The sequence below is a fragment of the Culicoides brevitarsis genome, chromosome 1, assembly GCF_036172545.1.
Source record: "Culicoides brevitarsis isolate CSIRO-B50_1 chromosome 1, AGI_CSIRO_Cbre_v1, whole genome shotgun sequence".
NCBI lineage: Eukaryota > Metazoa > Arthropoda > Insecta > Diptera > Ceratopogonidae > Culicoides > Culicoides brevitarsis.
Window position 1 is genome coordinate 5,989,986 of NC_087085.1, and position 20,968 is coordinate 6,010,953.

A 20,968-nucleotide genomic window follows, 5' to 3' on the forward strand; every position below is an offset into this window, starting at 1 on the left:
TTATTTTTTTTTTAAATTTAATTTTGAATTTTTTTTTTTTGAAATCAAAAAAAAGATTTAATTTAATTTTTTTTTTTTTATTTTTTTCACATATTTTATTTTAAAATATTAAAAATTGATGAAAAATTTAATTTTGTTGAAAATTGAAAAAAAAAAAATTAATTACCTAATGAATTAATTTAATTTTTAAATTAAAAATTTTTTTTAGTTCTTTTTCGGAATCAAAGGAGTCTTTTCTGAAGTTGCATCACTCGAATCGCCATCAAGCATCGATCCCCGAATAATTTTCTTCATGGAAATATCTTTTTTCACGTTATTTTTCAATGTTTCAGCATCATCGAAGGGTTTCGTGCCAATCATTAGTTCAATTTCGTTCTTAACTTGTTTCGGATGCCCGAAAATCACGCCAGTTGTCTTGATAAAATATTTCACATCAATTATGCCGCATCCGTACAACACTTTGAACTCATATTCGGGCTTCAGCGTCAAATTTGTCTGAAAAAATCTATTTTCTCCGGCGGGAATTCCGTTAAATTTGTGCTCCCATAACAAACGAACGACTTTTTTCGTGTCTAAACGAGGTTCTAACGTTGTAAAAGTCATTATTTCGTAAAATTCGCATAAAACGCTTTCCATGGACTTTTTGCTGTTGTTGTCAATTTCGATAAAAATTGGAATTTTATCGCCGGGAACATATCCGCCGCATGGTACAACAGTTAACATATCGATAACGCGCGATTTGCAAAGTGTGATGCACGAACAACACTGACATCCGTAAATTTCCTTCGTCAAACTATCAACTTTGCACTTTAAATTTGGATAATTATTCAAGTCGAGTTGCGATAACACCCGAAAGTCTCGTAAAACTTCCTTTTGCTTGATTTCATGGGAATTTGTTTGCACTTGAACATTCACACTGTAAACAACTTGTCCGTAGAGCGACTTCATGGAATCAGGCAAGTGCGACGGAAGTCGATAATGACAATCGAAAGCGTAAATTCCGGGTTTCACAAGTTGTTGAGGTCCATTTTGAACGCCAAAAATGTACTGAAAACTCGAAAAATATTGTTCGTGCCCGTTAAACTCTTCAATGCCGCAATCTAAGGTTTCGTTGGTCCAAAAAGTCTTGGCACGCCCCTTAAATTGCACGGAAATGCTCTGGATTTGGATGTTTTCGTCGACTTTTAACATTACTTTGCACTTGACTTGTTCTCCGGGACTGAAAAAAAAAATTTTTAATTTTGTTAAATTTTTTTTTTATTTTTTGAACCTTACAGATAATGCTCATGAGGTAATTTATCGAGCTGAAGAGTAATTTCAGAAGTAGGATATTGCATTTTTAATGAACTTGACGCTTTGAACACTCAGAGAGAAATGAGTCAAAGTCATAAAAGTTTCAGGAAAGAATTATCTGAAAGGAAATTATGATTCAACTTCCGATTTTGATAAAATTTTTACTCATTTTCATCAGAAATTGACCTTAAACTAGCAGTTTTGAGTTGCAAAATGATTAAAAATGATAAATTAGAGCCCTCTGACAAATTTCAATCCATTTGGAGCAAAATTTGGCAAAAATAGCTTTGACACAGTTTTTGACACAGTTTTTTTGCTCTTGATTTAGTTTTTAAGTTTCAATTTTTTGGCAGTTTTGAGTTATAAAATGATAAATTAGAGACCTCTGACAAATTTTTATCCATTTGGAGCAAGATTTGACAAAAATTGCTTTGACACAGTTTTTGACAACTTATAAAACAAAACTATGTCAAAGAAAAATTTTTTTTTCAGTTTCAATTTTTTGGCAGTTTTGAGTTATAAAATGATTAAAAATGATAAATTAGAGCCCTCTGAAAATTTCAATCCATTTGATTTGGCAAGATTTGACAAAAAGCTTTGACACAGTTTTTGACACAGTTTTTTTGCTCTTGATTTAGTTTTTAAAACAAAACTATGTCAAAGAAAAAATTTTTTTTCAGTTTCAATTTTTTGGCAGTTTTGAGTTATAAAATGATTAAAAATGATAAATTAGAGCCCTCTGACAAATTTTATCCATTTGGAGCAAGATTTGACAAAAAAAAGCTTTGACACAGTTTTTTTGCTCTTGATTTAGTTTTCAAAACAAAACTATGTCAAAGAAAAAATTTTTTTCAGTTTCAATTTTTTGGCAGTTTTGAGTTATAAAATGATTAAAAATGATAAATTAGAGCCCTCTGACAAATTTCAATCCATTTGGAGCAAGATTTGACAAAAATAGCTTTGACACAGTTTTTGACACAGTTTTTTTGCTCTTGATTTAGTTTTTAAAACAAAACTATGTCAAAGAAAAAAATTTTTTTCAGTTTCAATTTTTTGGCAGTTTTGAGTTATAAAATGATTAAAAATGATAAATTAGAGCCCTCTGACAAATTTTTATCCATTTGGAGCAAGATTTGACAAAAATAGCTTTGACACAGTTTTTGACACAGTTTTTTTGCTCTTGATTTAGTTTTTAAAACAAAACTATGTCAAAGAAAAAAATTTTTTTCAGTTTCAATTTTTTGGCAGTTTTGAGTTATAAAATGATTAAAAATGATAAATTAGAGCCCTCTGACAAATTTCAATCCATTTGGAGCAAGATTTGACAAAAAATTGCTTTGACACAGTTTTTGACACAGTTTTTTTCAGTTTCTCTTGAGTTTTTAAAACAAAACTATGTCAAAGAAAAAAATTTTTTTCAGTTTCAATTTTTTGGCAGTTTTGAGTTATAAAATGATTAAAAATGATAAATTAGAGCCCTCTGATGAATTTCAATCCATTTGGAGCAAGATTTGACAAAAATGGCTTTGACACAGTTTTTGACACAGTTTTTTTGCTCTTGATTTAGTTTTTAAAACAAAACTATGTCAAAGAAAATTTTTTTTTTCAGTTTCAATTTTTTGGCAGTTTTGAGTTATAAAATGATTAAAAATGATAAATTAGAGCCCTCTGACAAATTTCAATCCATTTGGAGCAAGATTTGACAAAAATAGCTTTGACACAGTTTTTGACACAGTTTTTTTGCTCTTGATTTAGTTTTTAAAACAAAACTATGTCAAAGAAAAAATTTTTTTTCAGTTTCAATTTTTTGGCAGTTTTGAGTTATAAAATGATTAAAAATGATAAATTAGAGCCCTCTGACAAATTTCAATCCATTTGGAGCAAGATTTGACAAAAATAGCTTTGACACAGTTTTTGACACAGTTTTTTTGCTCTTGATTTAGTTTTTAAAACAAAACTATGTCAAAGAAAAAATCCATTTTTTGACACAGTTTTTTTGCTCTTGATTTATAAAAAATTTTTTTTTTCAGTTTCAATTTTTTGGCAGTTTTGAGTTATAAAATGATTAAAAATGATAAATTAGAGCCCTCTGACAAATTTCAATCCATTTGGAGCAAGATTTGACAAAAATAGCTTTGACACAGTTTTTGACACAGTTTTTTTGCTCTTGATTTAGTTTTTAAAACAAAACTATGTCAAAGAAAAAATTTTTTTTTCAGTTTCAATTTTTTGGCAGTTTTGAGTTATAAAATGATTAAAAATGATAAATTAGAGCCCTCTGACAAATTTCAATCCATTTGGAGCAAGATTTGACAAAAATTGCTTTGACACAGTTTTTGACACAGTTTTTTTGCTCTTGATTTAGTTTTTAAAACAAAACTATGTAAAACAAAACTATGAAAAAAATTTTTTTTCAGTTTCAATTTTTTGGCAGTTTTGAGTTATAAAATGATTAAAAATGATAAATTAGAGCCCTCTGACAAATTTCAATCCATTTGGAGCAAGATTTGACAAAAATAGCTTTGACACAGTTTTTGACACAGTTTTTTTGCTCTTGATTTAGTTTTTAAAACAAAACTATGTCAAAGAAAAAATTTTTTTTCAGTTTCAATTTTTTGGCAGTTTTGAGTTATAAAATGATTAAAAATGATAAATTAGAGCCCTCTGACAAATTTCAATCCATTTGGAGCAAGATTTGACAAAAATAGCTTTGACACAGTTTTTGACAGTTTTTTTGCTCTTGATTTAGTTTTTAAAACAAAACTATGTCAAAGAAAAAATTTTTTTTCAGTTTCAACAGTTTTGAGTTATAAAATGATTAAAAATTAGCTGACAAATTTTATCCATTTGGAGCAAGATTTGACAAAAATAGCTTTGACACAGTTTTTGACACAGTTTTTTTGCTCTTGATTTAGTTTTTAAAACAAAACTATGTCAAAGAAAAATTTTTTTTTCAGTTTCAATTTTTTGGCAGTTTTGAGTTAAAAAATGATTAAAAATGATAAATTAGAGCCTTCTGATAAATTTTTCAGCCATTTAGAGCAAGATTTGACAAAATTAACTTTGACACAGTTTTTGACACAGTGTTTTTGCTCTTGATTTAGTTTTCAAAACAAAACTATGTCAAAGAATAAATTTTTTTTTCAGTTTCAATATTTTAGCAGTTTTGAGTTTTAAAATGATTAAAAATGATAAATTAGAGCCCTCTGATAAATTTTTATCCATTTGGAGCAAGATTTGACAAAAATTGCTTTGACACAGTTTTTGACACAGTTTTTTTGCTCTTGATTTAGTTTTTAAAACAAAACTATGTCAAAGAAAAAATTTTTTTCAGTTTCAATTTTTTGGCAGTTTTGAGTTCCAAAATGATTAAAAATTCCATTTGGAGCAAATTTGACAAAAATATATTTTATGAAGTTTTCAACTTCTAAAACAAATTAATATTGAAAATAAAAAATTAATAAAATATGTTTGTTAGTTGTAAAAATTACCTTTTTAATTTTTTTTTCTTTTAGGAAAAATCTGAAAAATCATTGTAAAATTGAAAAAAAATAATTTCTTACGCAAAAACTTTTATTTTTCAATCAAAATCTCATCACAACGCTAAATAATGCTTGCTTAACAGTTTCTTCTAATGTTCATTTTAATTCACTTTTTCTCTAATCTTCTCAAAAATTGGCGTTAATGCGTTCCATTTTTGTTATATTTTTTCTTAAAACTCCTAAAATGATAATGTTTTGTGCTGTTATGGGGGATTAAATTCTATTTTTCAACAAAATTCTATAATTTTTTTCTTATTTTCCTTTAAAATTCCGTTTCTAAAATTTTTTAAATGCATTTTACTTGTATCTTGGGTTCGATTATTTATGTGGTTAAAACTACGGGTGTGTTAATAAATTCATTTTACTTTAATTTTAATTTTATGTGTTATGTAAGAAAAATTACAGCAATATATTTATTAATTTTATTAATTAATTAACTCTCACACAAAAATTTTCTTTTTTTTTAAATGACTTTTTTTTTGTCAAAATTATTTTTGTGTGAGCGCGTATTTTTAATTAACAAGGATACACTTTTGGGGTTAACATTTAATGTTGTAAGTCATAATTTTATTATTTATCGTCCATTTTCTTTTAAATTCTCATCCCGTAAAAATGGTTCAAAAATCTACAGGGATTTTTTTTTCTGTTAAAATATTAAAATTTATTTTTTTGGCTGTTAATTTTTTTAATCATAAGATTTATTATTTTTTTTTTATATAAAATTTATAAATATTTTTTTTTAATGAATAAAACTTAAAATTAATTTTTTTCCTGATTTTTAATAAATCGTGAATTTTTTTTCATAAAAAATTTCAATATAAAAATTATCATCATAGGCAGTCAATTTTTTTTAGAAAATTTTTAATTTTTTTTAATTAAAATAAAATTTAAAAATTATTTTTTTAGAGCGACGCCTTTTTTTTGACTAAAATTTTAATGTTAACATTTTCATAAAATCAATTTTTATTTTTTTTTTAGTTTTTAGAGCGTAAGTTTTGGCTAAGTTTAATTTTTTTTCTTTTGTTGTTATATTCGGCAGTTATTACATTTTATTGGCAATGAAACAATTTTTAAGTGAGGAATGGATTTTTTTCTTAAAATTAATCAATTTAATGAGATCATGTAGCGCTTTCTAACTAAATGCGGATGTGTGTGAATTATTGATGGAGGCGTCTTGTTCTTTTTCTTCTAATCTGCTCTAATTTTGTGTTTTAATGAGTTTTTCAGCTATTTACAACATTTTAATAACCTTTTAACATTTTTTTTTTAGATTTTCAATTTTGTTGCAAAATTTTAGCTTTTGATGATATTTGCAACGAGAAACAATTGTCAGAGATTCGTTTGGTCTGATTGATCGGAAGTGTCGGATGTGCCGGGACGCTCAATGGAATACGTTGTTTTGGCGGTTGTTGGCGTGCTGCTGCTGCTGGACGATAATGTCGTTGTTGTTGAAGTTAATGGCGACGATGAAAGAGACTTTTCGCGTGCAATTAACTTTAACAAGTTAATTGCGTCAAATGCCTGTCGCTTTTCATACAAGAGTCTGGAAAGAGAGAAAAAAAAAGGGAAATTACTTTTTGCAAGAATTTAATTGAAGTTTGAGAAGCAAAAGAAAAAAAAAGATGAAAGAGAGTGAAAAAGTTGGAAAAAAGCGGTTTGAGATGCAAAATGGCTTCTACTTGAGGAAAATTGACGAACGAGAGAGAAAAAGGTAATTAATATTCACAACGTGTTTTTGCGTCTTTGGTAGGCGTTGCTAATGAAACGAGACAAAAATTCGAATAATTCATGAAGCTCATCAGAATCTATTAACACTGATATTTATTTATTTTCTTTTTTCTCACGGATTTCGAGAAAATTTTCAAGGTCTTTCTTTGCTTAAGAAAAAAATACTTTTGACTAACAAAAATTTCAGAAGTGAAAAAAAAAATTGATTTAAAAAAATTGTAATTTGCCATTTTGCTAATTCAGTTTTTTTTTAATAAAAATGTAATTAATTATTATACCTAAATATTTAAAAATTTTAGAAGTGAAAATTTTTTTTATTAATTTCAAATTTGTAATTCGCCATTTTGCTAATTCAAACTTATTTTTTTTTTAAATATTTAAATTTTTTTGAATATTTATGAGTGTACGAGAAAAATTTACAAAAACCTTGAAAAAAAAATTTCAGAAGTGAAAAAAAAAATTCTTTATTAATTTGAAATTTGTAATTCGCCATTTTGCTAATTCAAACTTATTTTTTTGTCGAATAATATTTAATTAATTATAAATATTTATGAGTGTACGAGAATTATTCGATGAAAAATCACGTCTTCAAGCTTCTGAATAATAAATTATTTATTATCATTGTGATAAAATTTCAAATAGAAATCCTTGATTTTCATTAAACTATTATTTCTTTGTGATTTCAAGGCGAATTTCTCTTGACAAAGAAGTAATAATGTATCAAACCATAGAAAATTTTCAACAAAATGAATATTTTATCTTGTTAAACGTAAGTATTTGTCAAATCCTCTCGCAAAAGGACAAATGTGCTTTAAATATTAAAACAATTTAACATATCACATTACATCGTGTGAGACATTTTGCATGCGATATTAACACGAAAATGCTTTTATAAAGCTCTCACCGACAAATTTATCGCACAACTGGAACACATGTTAAATATTACAAAACTTTTAGTAGTAATATATTCTCCTTGCGGAGTTGCTTTCATTACGTTATAAAAGCATGATCTTGACCTTGCACCAAAAGCCTTGAGTTAACTTTTTAATGATGTTTAAGGCGTTTTTTTTCATAATAAAAGGAGAAAGCATCACAAAGGAGATGAAAAAATATTTTTTATGCATGAGATGCACGAAAAAGTTTCGGGTCACGTTCATGCAGAGCAATATTTTTGTCAACATTAGACATGAAGAGACAGTTTGTTGATTTTGAATGTTCAAACATAATATTTCATCATGTCCCGGAGACATTTATCAGAATTCTCAATAAATAAGTTTTCATGACAAAGAGAAATAAAATGATAAAAAAACATCGAGACATCCACTTAGATGGGGAGAGTCCCGCATCTTTGCTGGTCTCCTCCCCCTAACCTGCCTGAAGCTTCCTTCAGTTGCTCGATAAACTCCTTGCCCGTAACGTCAGCAACGTGATTCGGATCCATGTTACTCAGCAACTCCAAATCGGGTTCACTTAGAACGGAAACGTTGCAAATGTTACTTTTCATCTGCTCTACCAACTTTTTCAAATGGATACGCTGAACTTCGGCATAACTTCCGTCTGTTGTGTCGCTGTTACGATGCGTCGTGATTGTAACGTAATGCGTTGGCTGAAATGAGAAAAAAAAGAAAAAAAGTTAAAAAATTTTTTTTATCCCAATGCAAATTTTAAAATTTGCCCCAATCCACATTTCAAAATTTTTTCTCAAAGCATATTTTTAATTTTTTAACCCAATGCAAAGTTAAAAAATTTTGCCCCAATCCACATTTTAATTTTTTTTCCCAAAGCATATTTGAGAATTTTCATCCCAATGCACATTTTTAAGTTTTTTTCTTAATTTTAATTTTTATTTTTTTTTTTAATTTTAATTCTTTTTCTTAACTTTTTAACTATTTTTTCTTTTTATCCCAAACTTTTCATTTAAAATTTTGTCCCAATGCATATTTTAACTTTTCCTTTATTAAAATTTTTGCCCCAATGCATATTTTAACTTATCATTTATTAAAATTTTTGTCCCAATGCATATTTGAAAATTTTTATCCCAATGCATATTTTAAAAATTTTTACCATACAACACTGCAAAAAAATCATTTTCTCTTTCAATACAAATCAAAATGCGTCAAAAATGTTAATTAAATTGAAATTTATGATGGGATTTTCGCGTTTCGCTTCCAAAGGACGTCACGTAGGACATCGATAAATATTTTGAAAACGTGATTTGCGTTATTTTTTGTTCGAAATACACAAAAGTATACATTCAATGTTAATTTCGTGTCTGTATGCGACATCAACTCAGTCAAATGAAATAAGAGATAAATATTTAACTGAAATTTTACAACAGAGACTAATATCATCCGGAATGCAAATGGATTCGATTTTGGATGCAAAAGTTGCAAAATTTTGATGGTTGTCGGAAAAATGACAATGAAAAATTTGTCCTCGAAGTTTTGTTTTGCTGAGTCAATTTCACGCCTACTTGAGCTCTCAAAACCCAAAAGGTTGAATTTAAATCCTTTTTCATTATTTTTTGTTTGTCGTTCGACAAATTTCTCGTGAATTTTCTCACATTTTTTGTCATTTTTAGGACTGGAGGGAAACACTCGTGCGAGACGATAAAACAGACAAGAAAAAAGGATCAATGACAGTCGTATTGTCCCACAAATTCAATTAAGAGTGTCAGTCGTGTCTTTTGTTTCGCCATAAAGCGGCTTTTGCACACAACTACCGTAAGAGAAATTGTCATAAGGATTCCATTTTATTTATTAAATTAAGTTTTTTTTGTCTTTATAAAATTTATATTGATTTTGCTCTACAAAAATTGTGCCTGAGAAGTAATCTCGAAAACTATGCGTTTCCGAGCATATGTTTCATGGAGAAAAGTGATTCTTATACTTCCTTGAAGGTTTAGCGCGAAAAAAAAAATATCAAAAAATTTTCATTCATCAAAACTTCATTAAATAATTTTTTTTGAATTAATTTTTTTTTTTTTTTTTTTTTTTTTTTGAATTAATTTTTTAAAAATAAAATATAAAAAAAATTAATTCAAAAAAAATTTATTTAATAAAGTTTTCATGAGTGAAAATTTTTTTAATTTTTTTTTTTGAATTTTGTTTTTTTTATTTCAGATGAAGATGATGCCAGACAACTTTTTCTTCTCTAATGGTGAAATAATAGCTTCCAACAGTTCTGGTCGACGTCGACAACGAGAATGCGGAAAATATTTGAATAAACAAGATAAATATGTGTCACAGGAGAATAATGCAAAAGAACGTTTTCTTCCTTCCTCGTGCTTTGTTGTTGTTGCGGATTTAAAAGTTTTGCTATAAAACTTTCGAGTTTGGTCGTTGACAGCTTCTTTCAACAGATGAGTGTCTTTTAATTAAATTTTCATGAAAAACTCTAATTAATGAATTTTTTTGTTTTTTTTTTCTTTCAGACGCACTTGAAATGATAAGATCACGTAAAAAAACCGCATGGAAAATGGAAATTCAAATTGTCTGTCAAGTATCATAAAATTTATGATTTTTTTTTCCTTTTTTTTTTCTCCGTAGAACAGAAACGACATTGACATGAAAATTTAATACAGCAAAGTGATATCGTATGAATTTATGAACTCACTCGCACACGTCGCTCGTCATGTCTTCTCGAGAGTTATAAAGCTAATAGAAAATTATTCTGTCGTGCTGTGAAAAATGTGCCTGCCTGCATGAAAAATGACAAGTACTTGTAACGTTTTTGTTGTTATTTGTTGTATTTCGACGAAGAAGTTGGTTAATTATGCATTTGTTCAATGTCCGAAGGGAGATTTCTTGCAGCAAAAACTTTTCGGTAAAAAAAATTAAATTTTTCTTGTAATTTTCATGTCGTGTCGTTGATCTTTTATTCACAAAAGGACGATTTTTATTTTACGAAAAAATTCTATTGGGAGCTTCAAAGGAATTTTTGTCAAAAAAATCAAAAAATCTCTCAAGGCGATGAATTTTCAGGACATTTACTGTGTCATTGTTACAAAAAAAAAGTTACTTTGTGACCTCAATTACTTCACACGAGTGTCCTTGTACGAGAGCAAAAATGCTTAAAATGCAGAAAAAACTCCCCCAAGGAATATAAAAGTATCCTAAATATTTTATTTGTTCATTTCAACACAAAAATTTTTTTTCCGGGTTGCAACCACAATTTTTAAATTTTTCTCTTCGTCAGGTGAGTAATAAACTTTCAACATGAAAAAAATATTAGCAAAACTTTAACATTCAGGCTGCATGTTTTGTCGTAAAAAAAAAACATAAATTCAATCAATAAATTGCCGAAAAAGATATAAAAAAGTAACACATGCTCTTAACGTAATGAGCTTTGGTCGATTAACATACTTCGCAAGGACGTTGAATATGATGACATTAACATAACTTCACATACCTAAATATAACGAGGCTGTTACAATAATCGAAAATTGTTTTAGTTTTCACAAATTTTCGTTAAAAAAAATATTTTCGAGAAATTCTTTGTTCATTTCATTAAAAAAAATTCTTTTCGAGATCTAAAAATTTTATTTCGAGAACTAAAAATTTGTTCATTTCGAGAAATTATTTGTTCATTTCGTTAAAAAATTCATTTCGTTAAAAATTTCATTTCGTTAAAAAAAATTCATTACGAGATCTTAAAATTTCTTTTCGAGATTCTAAAAATTTGTTCATTTCGAGAAATGATTTGTTCATTTCGTTAAGAAATTCATTTCGTTAAAAAATTTATTTCGTTAAAAATTCATTTCGTTAAAAAAAATTCATTTCGTTAAAAAAAATTCATTTCGAGATCTAAAAATTTCATTTCGAGATCTAAAAATTTGTTCATTTCGAGAAACTATTTGTTCATTTCGTTAAAAAATTCATTTCGTTAAAAATTCATTTCGTTAAAAAATTCATTTCGTTAAAAAATTCATTTCGTTAAAAAAATTCATTTCGTTAAAAAAAATTCATTTTGAGATCTAAAAATTTCATTTCGAGATCTAAAAATTTGTTCATTTTGTTAAAAACAAATTCATTTCGAGATCTTAAAATTTAATTTCGAGATCGAAAATTGTATTTTGAGTTCTAAAATCACTTTCGATAATTGTAACGGCCTAAACATGAACATATTTTAACCAACCAACCAACAACTTTAATACCATCATGATCATCGAGAGACTTTTCATTCCCTCTCGTTTTGTGTGTGTGTTGTTACAGAAACTGGATTAATATTCACATACAGAAGATTTTTGTTGGCAAACTTTGGATTGCTTTTCTAACCTACACCAATATTCATGAGAAAATAATTTCTGCTTTTCTTTTTTATGTGTCGAAAATTTATCTCTAAAGTTCGTTTGGTTCGTGTTTTTTGAGTGCGAGACAAAGCTAAACTGGGTCACATATATTCTGCACGATTTATTTTTATTTCAACATCTTTTGCTCCGTCTGACCAATTCACAGCAGAATTCGTTTATAGCCTCAATGAGCATAATGAAAATATTACGTTTCGAGATTTTTTTCTCATCATCGCTTTTTTCTTCATAAAAGTGCATCCGAAAGTTATCAAGTGTTTTTCTTTTGAACTTTTTATTTTTTCAATTTTATGCAGCGCGTTTGTTGATAAAAAGTCATAAAAAAAAAGTTTTTCTTCTTGATGAGTGCCATTTGAGGAGAAAAATGTACTTACATCAATCCAATCTTCGCCTGGGAAAACGGCAATCAATTCGGTATTCGGTTCAAGCGTTTGGAAATAATCCTCGTCATCAATTTCCGTGCCGTCGCAGTCCAAGTGAATGTTGGGCAAGTCAATTTTGTCGAATTTTTCCGCCGATTTTCGACGTACTTCGTCGAGCGTCGAGGCAACCAGCGATTTCTTTACCGCTCGAGTAACGTCTTTGATCTGAAAGATAAGAAAAAAGAAGATTATTAGATTTTGTTTCCATTTTGATTTTTCTCTGATATCATATTTCAATAAATGTTTCATTTGGCTAAAAGGATTCACAACAGATCCTTTTTTTCTCTGTGAAAAAGGGATTTATTTACGGTTTATAATGGAATGGTACTTTGACGAAGTGCTTGAAATCTTTAATCTTTTTATGGTAGAATTGTTGCTTTTTAAGCTCATCAATCACATGTTTATTTATTTGGAAAATATTTCAACAGGCTTTATGTTAAAAGCTCTTTAGTAAATAAAATGTAAATGAATTTTTGTTTGAATTAGCTTGAAAGCGATTTTCAAATTTTAATCGGTTAAATTTTTTTTCACACAAATTTAATTATTTTAACAAAAATTTGTAATCTTAAGCCTCTTTTGATATAATGAAAAAGATTTTTCAATATTTAAGTTTGAATTAGCTCGAAAGTGATTTTCAAATTTTAATCGGTTAAAATCGGGTAATTTTTTTTTTACACAAATTATATCATTTTTACGAAAAATTTATATTTTTAAGCCTCTTTTCTAATAATGTGAATAATGTAAATGATTTTTCAATATTTAGTTTGAATTAGCTCGAAAGCGATTTTCAAATTTTAATCGGTTATAATCGGGTAAATTTTTTTTTACACAAATTATATCATTTTTACGAAAAATTTATATTTTTAAGCCTCTTTTCTAATAATGTGAATAATGTAAATGATTTTTCAATATTTAGTTTGAATTAATTTTTTTTTTACACAAATTATATCATTTTTACGAAAAATTTATATTTTTAAGCCTCTTTTGCTAATAATGTGAATAATGTAAATGATTTTTCAATATTAAAGTTTGAATTAGCTCGAAAGCGATTTTCAAATTTTAATCGGTTATAATCGGGTAAATTTTTTTTCATACAAATTTTAGCATTTTAACGAAAATTTTCATTTTTAAGCCTCTTTTCTAAAAGTTTTGAGTGAAAAATAAACATTAACAATGAAAAATAGTAGATTTTAATCTATTTTTCTCCTCTTTCATGCTCTTCTATTGTGAAAAGTATGCAAAAATTGCCTTAATACCCAAAATATGCAATTAGGATTATTTTCTGCCATAAATCATATACTTTAAGCATTCAATTCTCAGTTTTTTTGTTCAGCGTGTCACGATTTACTCGTTTTTCATCTTTAATGACATCGTTTAAAGCCCGCCGCTCAACTATGAGCCATCAGCAAAAAATTTTCAGCTGCTATCTCCCGATCAAGATAAATGTGTCTGTTTGTGAAGTCGCTCCTTCTCCCGCACATAACATTGTTATTTTTATCGAATTGTTAAAATTCACTCGAAAAACCTCTTCCAGATAGAAAATACAATAAATTTATCACTATCACACTTAATGTGGTTTTGCGGATGAAAATATATGCCCGAAAAACACACAAAATGATGACGCAAACTTCATTGTATTAACTATGAACTGACCTTCGATATTCGGGCGAATTTGCCAACAGCTGAAAAACAATGAAAAATTAATCCTGACTTGTGACATTCGCATTTGTCAAAACACTTTGCGTCATTTGGTCAGTCACTTCATTTAACATATCGATACATCACTTTTCACGTTTTTATTGCTTTTTTCAGCAAAAAAAAGTTGTTCTGATCGATCACACAAGTTTTTTTTTTAGCTAAATGTCAAAGCAACATGATACGATTTCCTCACACTCTATTTCTCTCATTAGCTGCTGCCATTAGTTCGCTTTCCTGTCACGCAAAAAATAAAAACAAGAGAAAAAATATTATCACAACAGCTGGGACCTTTATTTGCTGTTTTTGCCGCCATGCTGCGGTTTTGCCATGAATTACCGATAAAATGAAACCGTAAAGAACCGCATCACAGGTGAATATAATGGAAACATAATTGATAACTTTTAATTAAATATCAGTAATTAGTGCGCAAATTGGCAGTTTTTCCAGATAAATCGTCTCGAATTTCAACTTAATGAAAATTTATCGAATTTATTTTCTTGCGAAACCAATGAAATAGAACAAAGTCAACGACATTTTTATAAAATTAAAAAGTTGTCTAGACCTAATAAATCATCAAAGCGAAGCCCTTTTGTTTGAGAAACGAAAAGTCAACAACTTTGTCTTCGTTTGTTGGCACGCATCAAGAAATTTTTAATCACAGGAGAAAAGAAAAAACTTTTCTTTCGTACAGAAAAGAATAATTTTTCAAGCCATTAAAGCAAAGTCAGCAATTATAATTTTTATTTTAATTGACGTATGTCGGAATTCTTTTGCTTTCTTTCTTTTCAATTTGTCTTTGTGCATTTTTTTTAATTATAATTTTTTCTTTTCTTTTCAGAAGCAGAGAAAAAATAAAATATTTGAAAAAATGGGAGTTCATTATAATTTCAAGAGCACTTGTGAAAATTGTTGAGATGATAAATTGCTAAAAAAAGGATATTTCCCGTTCATAATTGAATTACGAATAAAATTTGAAAATAATGATGTTTCAATGATGTGCTCGGCAGCTCGTGTCAAGGATTATTTAGGTAGCATTTGTGTACACTTGAAATGGGGTTTCGATGCAAACTTTTAGGTAAATATTAATATTTCATTAATTGGACGAGACAGGTGTGTGAATATATTGAAAAATATGATTTTTTTTTCCTTTTTTAATAAATTTTCATTTTTTTTTATAGGATTCTTAGAAGGATGGATGTGAAGGTAACTGAAAATATGTTATTTTAAATATTGAAAAAAAAAATTAATTAAATTCAACATTTTTAAAAGTTAAGCAGGTAAGGAAAAATATAAATTTTATTTTTATTTTTTTAAATTAAAAATAAAACTAATTTTTAAAATAAAAAAAATAATAAAAAAAAAAAAATATTTTTTAAAAAATAAAATTTTTTTAATATTTTTTTTTTGAATTAAAAAAAATTTAAATATTAAATTGAAAAATTCGAGGAAAAATTAATTTTATTTTTAAAAATAAATTTTAAAAATTAAAAAAAATTATTTTTTAAAAAAGAAAAAATATTTTTTTTTAAATTAAAAAAAAATTAAATATTAAAATTTTGTTGAAAAGTTAATTTTTTTTTTTTGTAAATTTTTTTGAATTAATTTTAAAATTTAAAAAAAAACTTAAAATTTTTAAAAATATTTTCTTTTAAATTTTATTGAATTAATTAAAATATTTTTTTTCATTTTTGACCAAAAAAATACTTTTTTAAATTAAAAAAATTTTAATTCAAAAATTTAAATTAAAAATTAATATTTTAAAAAATTATTAATTTTTTTTTTAAATTTAAAAAACTGAATATACAAAATTAATTTTTTGAATTATTTTAATTTTTTTTTTACATTTTTGACATAAAAAATTAACTTACGAAACAAATTGAAAATTATTTTTGGTGTCATAAATAAAAATCCATCACTTTCATTGATAAATTTCACACAAAATTGACAGCACTTTATGTCAAATTCACACTTTCGATATCTTTCGTGCTCCAATCTTTCAAAAACAATTTCACTTGATGATAATAAATTTTGTTTATTCCAATTATTTCTCAGAAGAGATTTTTCTCTGTCAGACATTTTTTTCTTCCAAGGATGAGACGACGCAAACTTTATACTCTTTTAAATTATCATCGTTACAAATCAGTGGATGATGACAACATAAAAATGTTGGAAAAATAACTACCGACGAACATTCTACAAATTATTACAAATTGCTGTAAGGTGCCTCATGCGAATGCGAACATAAATTAGCAGAAACTCATGCTCCCTTATTTATTGCTGTAATCATGTAGGAACAAGGTTTTTTGCTCGTCACACGCAGTAAATTCTGTCTGACGGATAAGCACAAGAGGAGATGCTGGGAAAATTGTCTTTGTTTTGTCTGAGAGACTGACAGAGTGTGTTCAGTCATGCAAGTAATTTTTAGATTATTTTTTCACGGAAAAATTATTTTCCGCACGAATCGAAGGTCAGACATGTCAAACGCATTGTCTGTTAAAATAATGAACTAAAATATAATTAAAATTTATGAAAAATCATTTATATTCAAATTGTTATTAATTTTATGAATTTTATCGCAAATTATGAGAAAGGTGCACATAAAATTCATTTTTATAGTTTTCTCGTATAACGTACATTAATTTAAAAGAGGAAGTGAAAGAGAATAAAATTAAAGCTCCATGGGGATGCAACTTTTCTCGTTATTTGAACAACGGACTACAACAAAGGTAAATATAATGAAATATGACTTTAATGAGTTTAAGAAAAGTTTCCATCGAGGATGTTCGTTTGATAAAACATAATAACGTTTGAATAAATAAAATACAAAAGACTCATGTTTTTGTATAATAATCCCATTGTTGAAGCCAAGACGAGTATTTATCATGCAATTACCATATTTCTTATTTTTTTCAGTTTTTATCAACAAACTTAGCAACGACTTGATGCTTATAATATTCAAAAAAATTGTAAAAGAAGAAAATTTTCTATAGAAGGCAGAACTGAAACCTTCGTCGTTCCCTTTAGGAGAACAAATTACAGGCAACATGAGCCCGTGACATGGATGTGTCGACTCCTGAACAAAATAATTAACCTTTTCTCATTGACAGTTTCGCTGAACCTGGAGAGAAATTTTAGTTTCGGAGTCTCAAGGAGTAGATTTAAGCAAATGGCGATTGAAATGGCAACATCAGACTCGCTGTTGAATTTTTGTTCTTTTTGTATCTTTTTATGTTTTATGTCATGTCAACTGTAACGCAAATCGCATCAAAATTTTTTTCATGAAAAGTTTGACAATAAGATCAAGAAAAATATTCTAATTTGCCAAAAATGCTCTCTAAATCATAAAAGAAGATTTTTCTGAACGTTTTACGCCTTTTGATAATTTTACATTTTTTGAATAATGTTACGCCTTTTGATTGAAATTTTTTTTAAAATTTTATTTTTTTGATGGAAAAAATGGATTCAGATTTTTTAAAAATTTAACTAATTATTTATGGATTTTTTACAATTTTCAAATAACGATCCAAATTATTTTAAAATTATTTTTTTTTAAATTAAAGATAAATTTAAAAAAAATCTTAAAAATTACTTTTAGAAAAATGTTACGCCCTCTAACGTCAAATTTTTGTCGATAAGTTCGTCGAAAATTTCCAAATAAAATCATTTCTCGGAAAAAAGTAAATGCTTCTTATCCCATTTAGTCAAAAAAAAAAGAAAACTTGAGACTTGTAATGTAAACAAAACAAAAGGAAGCAAGTCAATCAATGTGTGACTAAAAAAATTTCATAAAAAACGCAAACACGCCATCTGCGTACGATTTATATGAAAATGTCCTTGAAAAGAGAGAAAAATTTTTATAAAAGTTTTTACCTTCTTCTTGCGAGCAATAACGACATATTGTTGTGCATTTGTTTAACGAACACGATAATGAAAGTTTATGGCATCTTTAATTGGATAACAAAGAACGTAACTTTAATCGGGAGAAAAAGTTTTAAAAGTTCTCTTTCTTTATTACGGATTATTATTTGTTTTATGCTCCAAGTTTATTTGACTAACTTTGACTCAATTTCCTTTTGAAGAAAAAAAAATCTTTTTTATTTATTTGTTTTGGACTCCTTTCGAAAATTTTCACTCTTTGACAATTTCGTGGAAATTTGATGATTTCTCTACAAAACGAAAATTGTTGAGACTTGAGACAAATATTGACTTTACTGTTGTTCGTGCCGAAATTTGCAAAAAAGTATCGTCTTTCATCTCTTTTTGCTTGATTTCACAAGCACCCTCATATAAGAGAATTCTTCTTTTCATCAGCAAAGTTCATCAAAAGTCGAAAAATGTTCAAACACTGACTAATCATCGCTTGACATGGGTTTCTTGTCACCCTCGGAGTCGCCTTTGATCTAAATTAATCGAAAAATTTACATTTTTTCACATAAAAAAACAACAATGTCACTTTATTTTTCTTTCGTTCCGAGTAAATATCCTGACAAAGAGAAAATTTTTCATTTCCGTGGCATTTAAATAATTTGACACTGAACATTCGGTATCAAAATTGTATTATTTTTGACATGACAAATGAATGAATATCAAATTAATTTAAATTAATTGAGTTTGGATTAGCGGGAATTCATTCGGCGGAGGATATTGCCCAAAAATGACGAGTTAATTTATGAGAAAAGTTCGAATGACGTCAAATATTTACTTGAAAGGCAGTCAAAGGATGAAGCCATGTCATGTCAACTTAGCAACGGGTGTCTTCCAAGAAAATATTTGACGTGAAATTGCTTGTGAGACAGAAAACAACAAAAAATTTTTCCCTCGAGGTATTTTTCTTTAATTTAATCAAACTTTTTTTTTGGAAAAGAGACAAAATTCGTCATTTCATGTTAATTACAAGCAATTTTGGGATGATTTTCAACGCATAACGAGCTATAATGATATTGCGATTTTCAGGAGCGTGACTGAAGTTAAGATTTCAAGAGGCAAAAAAAAATTTTTTTTATAAAATTCTCTTTAGTTGTTATTTCAGATGTTCAATAAGAAAAAATTCGTGTTGAAAATCAATAATTGTGAAATTTTTCAACGAGCTAAAGAAAATTCAGGTATGTAAGCTCATAAAACAATTTAAAGTGTTTTTCAGTTAATCCAAACCAAGCATATAAGAATTATTAATTCAAAAATTTAATATTTGAAATTTCTCGAAAAAAATATTTTTAGACATCTAATTTAAAATTTTGCTCGAATTTCAACATTTTTTCAAAATTGTATAAAAAAAAAATTTATTAAAAAATTTATACAAAAAAAATTATTAAAAAATTTATAAAAAAATAAATAAGAAAATAAAAGTTTTGAAATACTTTTTCATACAAAATGGCAAAATTTATACAAATTTTGGTCATTAATAAATTTTTTTGTTGAAATTTCTTAATTTAAAATTGATCTTAAAGTATTTAAACAAAAATAAATATAAAAATAACTGTAAAAAAATTTTGAAAATATTTTTATTTTTAAAAAAATTTTTTAAATTCCAAAAAATGGACAAAAACATAGAAAAAAAAATTAGAGCGGCTTAATTTAATTTTTAACAAAATTTTCAGAATTTTTTTTAATAATTTTTTTTTTCAAGAAAAGTTCAAAGTGTTAATACAATAAAATATCATTCAACTTCATTCAAATATTTCTTCGAAAAAAACCGAAATTCCTTCAGGGCACTGTCTCTCTCATCTCGCGTCTCATTGTCTCGCAAACAACTTTATTCTGTGTGTAATTTCGTTTGCGATTTTTGTTGTTTTTGTCGTGAATTAACCTAATTTCGTACAAATTATCTTCGTCTCTGTCTCTCTATGGATTTGAAGAAATTATCTGAACGTAATTTAATTATTATCGTTATTTTGTTTTTCTTTCGTTTTGCTATCTCTCATAATTTTTTTGAGATCGATATTAAATTACACTAATGATTTTGGCTCGTTACAGATGTTCATTTTCACTCAAAAATAAAAAAAAATTTTTTTTTCTTTAAAATCCTTTTAAAATCTCAGCAGATAATCGAAAGCGAATTTAAACGGCAGTCAAAATATAATAAAATAAGCTAATCACAAAGATAATCCCTTTGTTTTATGAGTTGTGCGTGCGTTTGCTCTCATCATTTATTTTACGTTTTTTGACGTAAATAATAGATGCTGCTTGTAACCTTAACACAAATTCTCGCAAAAACGACGACGAGACTTCTTACCTTGTATGGTTTGTTGTTCTCCTCCTCAGCCATGCTCGGAATATTTTATGCGAGTTGCGAGCTTATCACTTGAGTTCGTAACACAAATATCAATTAAAAAGTTTGTTTATAGTCACTTTGAGTTTTGTTAACGGATATTTTTCCACTTTTATTTAGACTTTGGGCAGCGAGACACACCTTGCACGACGTGTTTTTGTCTTTTTCATTGAAATTAGCAGCGAAAATGTCACAAATTCCTTTGCTTTTTGCGCAAAATTGTGTGTTTATCGCAGTGTTGGCGGACGAAGAATGACATTTGGAGCAAATTACATATGTGTGTGAACTCCGCTTCGTATAATATTCGTACAGGCAAAAAAGAGGGGAGATGCGCAGTGTTACCATGATGCTTTTTTGCAAAATTTTTGCATAAAAAAAATTTTTTTCAAATTTTCAAAAAATTAATTTTTTTTAATTTTTAAAAAATGTTGAAAAAAATTTTTTTTTCTTTTAAAAGGCAATATGGTAACCCTTACATACCTTCTATACATTAATACACACAAAAAAGCTCTGAACGCATACAAGTAACAGTCAAATGACGTTTCTCTCGTTTTTTTCTCGTATTTGCTGTCAAAGAAAAGGACTTTCCTCGTTAGTAACCCAAATACTCTCATACCATCTCATCTGTTTTTCTCCTTTTTCCCTCCGTACGCAGACGACATAATTTCGGAAAAGTGTGTTAGTGATGCAAAGTGTCTCTATATCTCCT

The 20,968-nt window shown here is 27.3% G+C and overlaps 2 protein-coding genes across 2 annotated transcripts; both read right to left on the reverse strand.

Annotated features, from left to right (window-relative positions):
* Nucleotides 1-204: 204 nt before the first annotated feature.
* LOC134838030 (arrestin domain-containing protein 17-like) lies at nt 205-1,337 on the reverse strand. Its single transcript, XM_063853477.1, has 2 exons — nt 1,276-1,337; nt 205-1,219 (listed from the first exon to the last, which is right to left on the reverse strand). The coding sequence occupies exons 1-2, from the start codon at nt 1,335-1,337 to the stop codon at nt 205-207; spliced, it is 1,077 nt and encodes a 358-aa protein (XP_063709547.1).
* A 3,583-nt stretch (nt 1,338-4,920) lies between these two features.
* On the reverse strand, nt 4,921-20,491 carry LOC134836787 (DNA fragmentation factor subunit alpha). Its single transcript, XM_063852005.1, has 4 exons — nt 20,224-20,491; nt 12,246-12,458; nt 7,934-8,169; nt 4,921-6,378 (listed from the first exon to the last, which is right to left on the reverse strand). Exons 1-4 carry the CDS (start codon nt 20,254-20,256, stop codon nt 6,165-6,167), a joined length of 696 nt encoding a protein of 231 aa, XP_063708075.1. The 5' UTR covers nt 20,257-20,491; the 3' UTR covers nt 4,921-6,164.
* Between the last annotated feature and the right edge of the window lie 477 nt (nt 20,492-20,968).

Excerpts from the sequence above, each read along its gene's own strand:
- LOC134838030 (XM_063853477.1), bottom strand. The coding sequence starts at position 1,337 with ATGCAATATCCTACTTCTGAAATTACTCTTCAGCTCGATAAATTACCT. Across the intron at positions 1,220-1,275 it reads TTACCTCATGAGCATTATCT|TCCCGGAGAACAAGTCAAGT; the intron begins GTAAGGTTCAAA and ends TTTTTTTTTCAG.
- LOC134836787 (XM_063852005.1), bottom strand. The coding sequence starts at position 20,256 with ATGGCTGAGGAGGAGAACAACAAACCATACAAG. Across the intron at positions 12,459-20,223 it reads AGAACAACAAACCATACAAG|ATCAAAGACGTTACTCGAGC; the intron begins GTAAGAAGTCTC and ends CTTATCTTTCAG. Across the intron at positions 6,379-7,933 it reads CTGAAGGAAGCTTCAGGCAG|ACTCTTGTATGAAAAGCGAC; the intron begins GTTAGGGGGAGG and ends CTCTCTTTCCAG.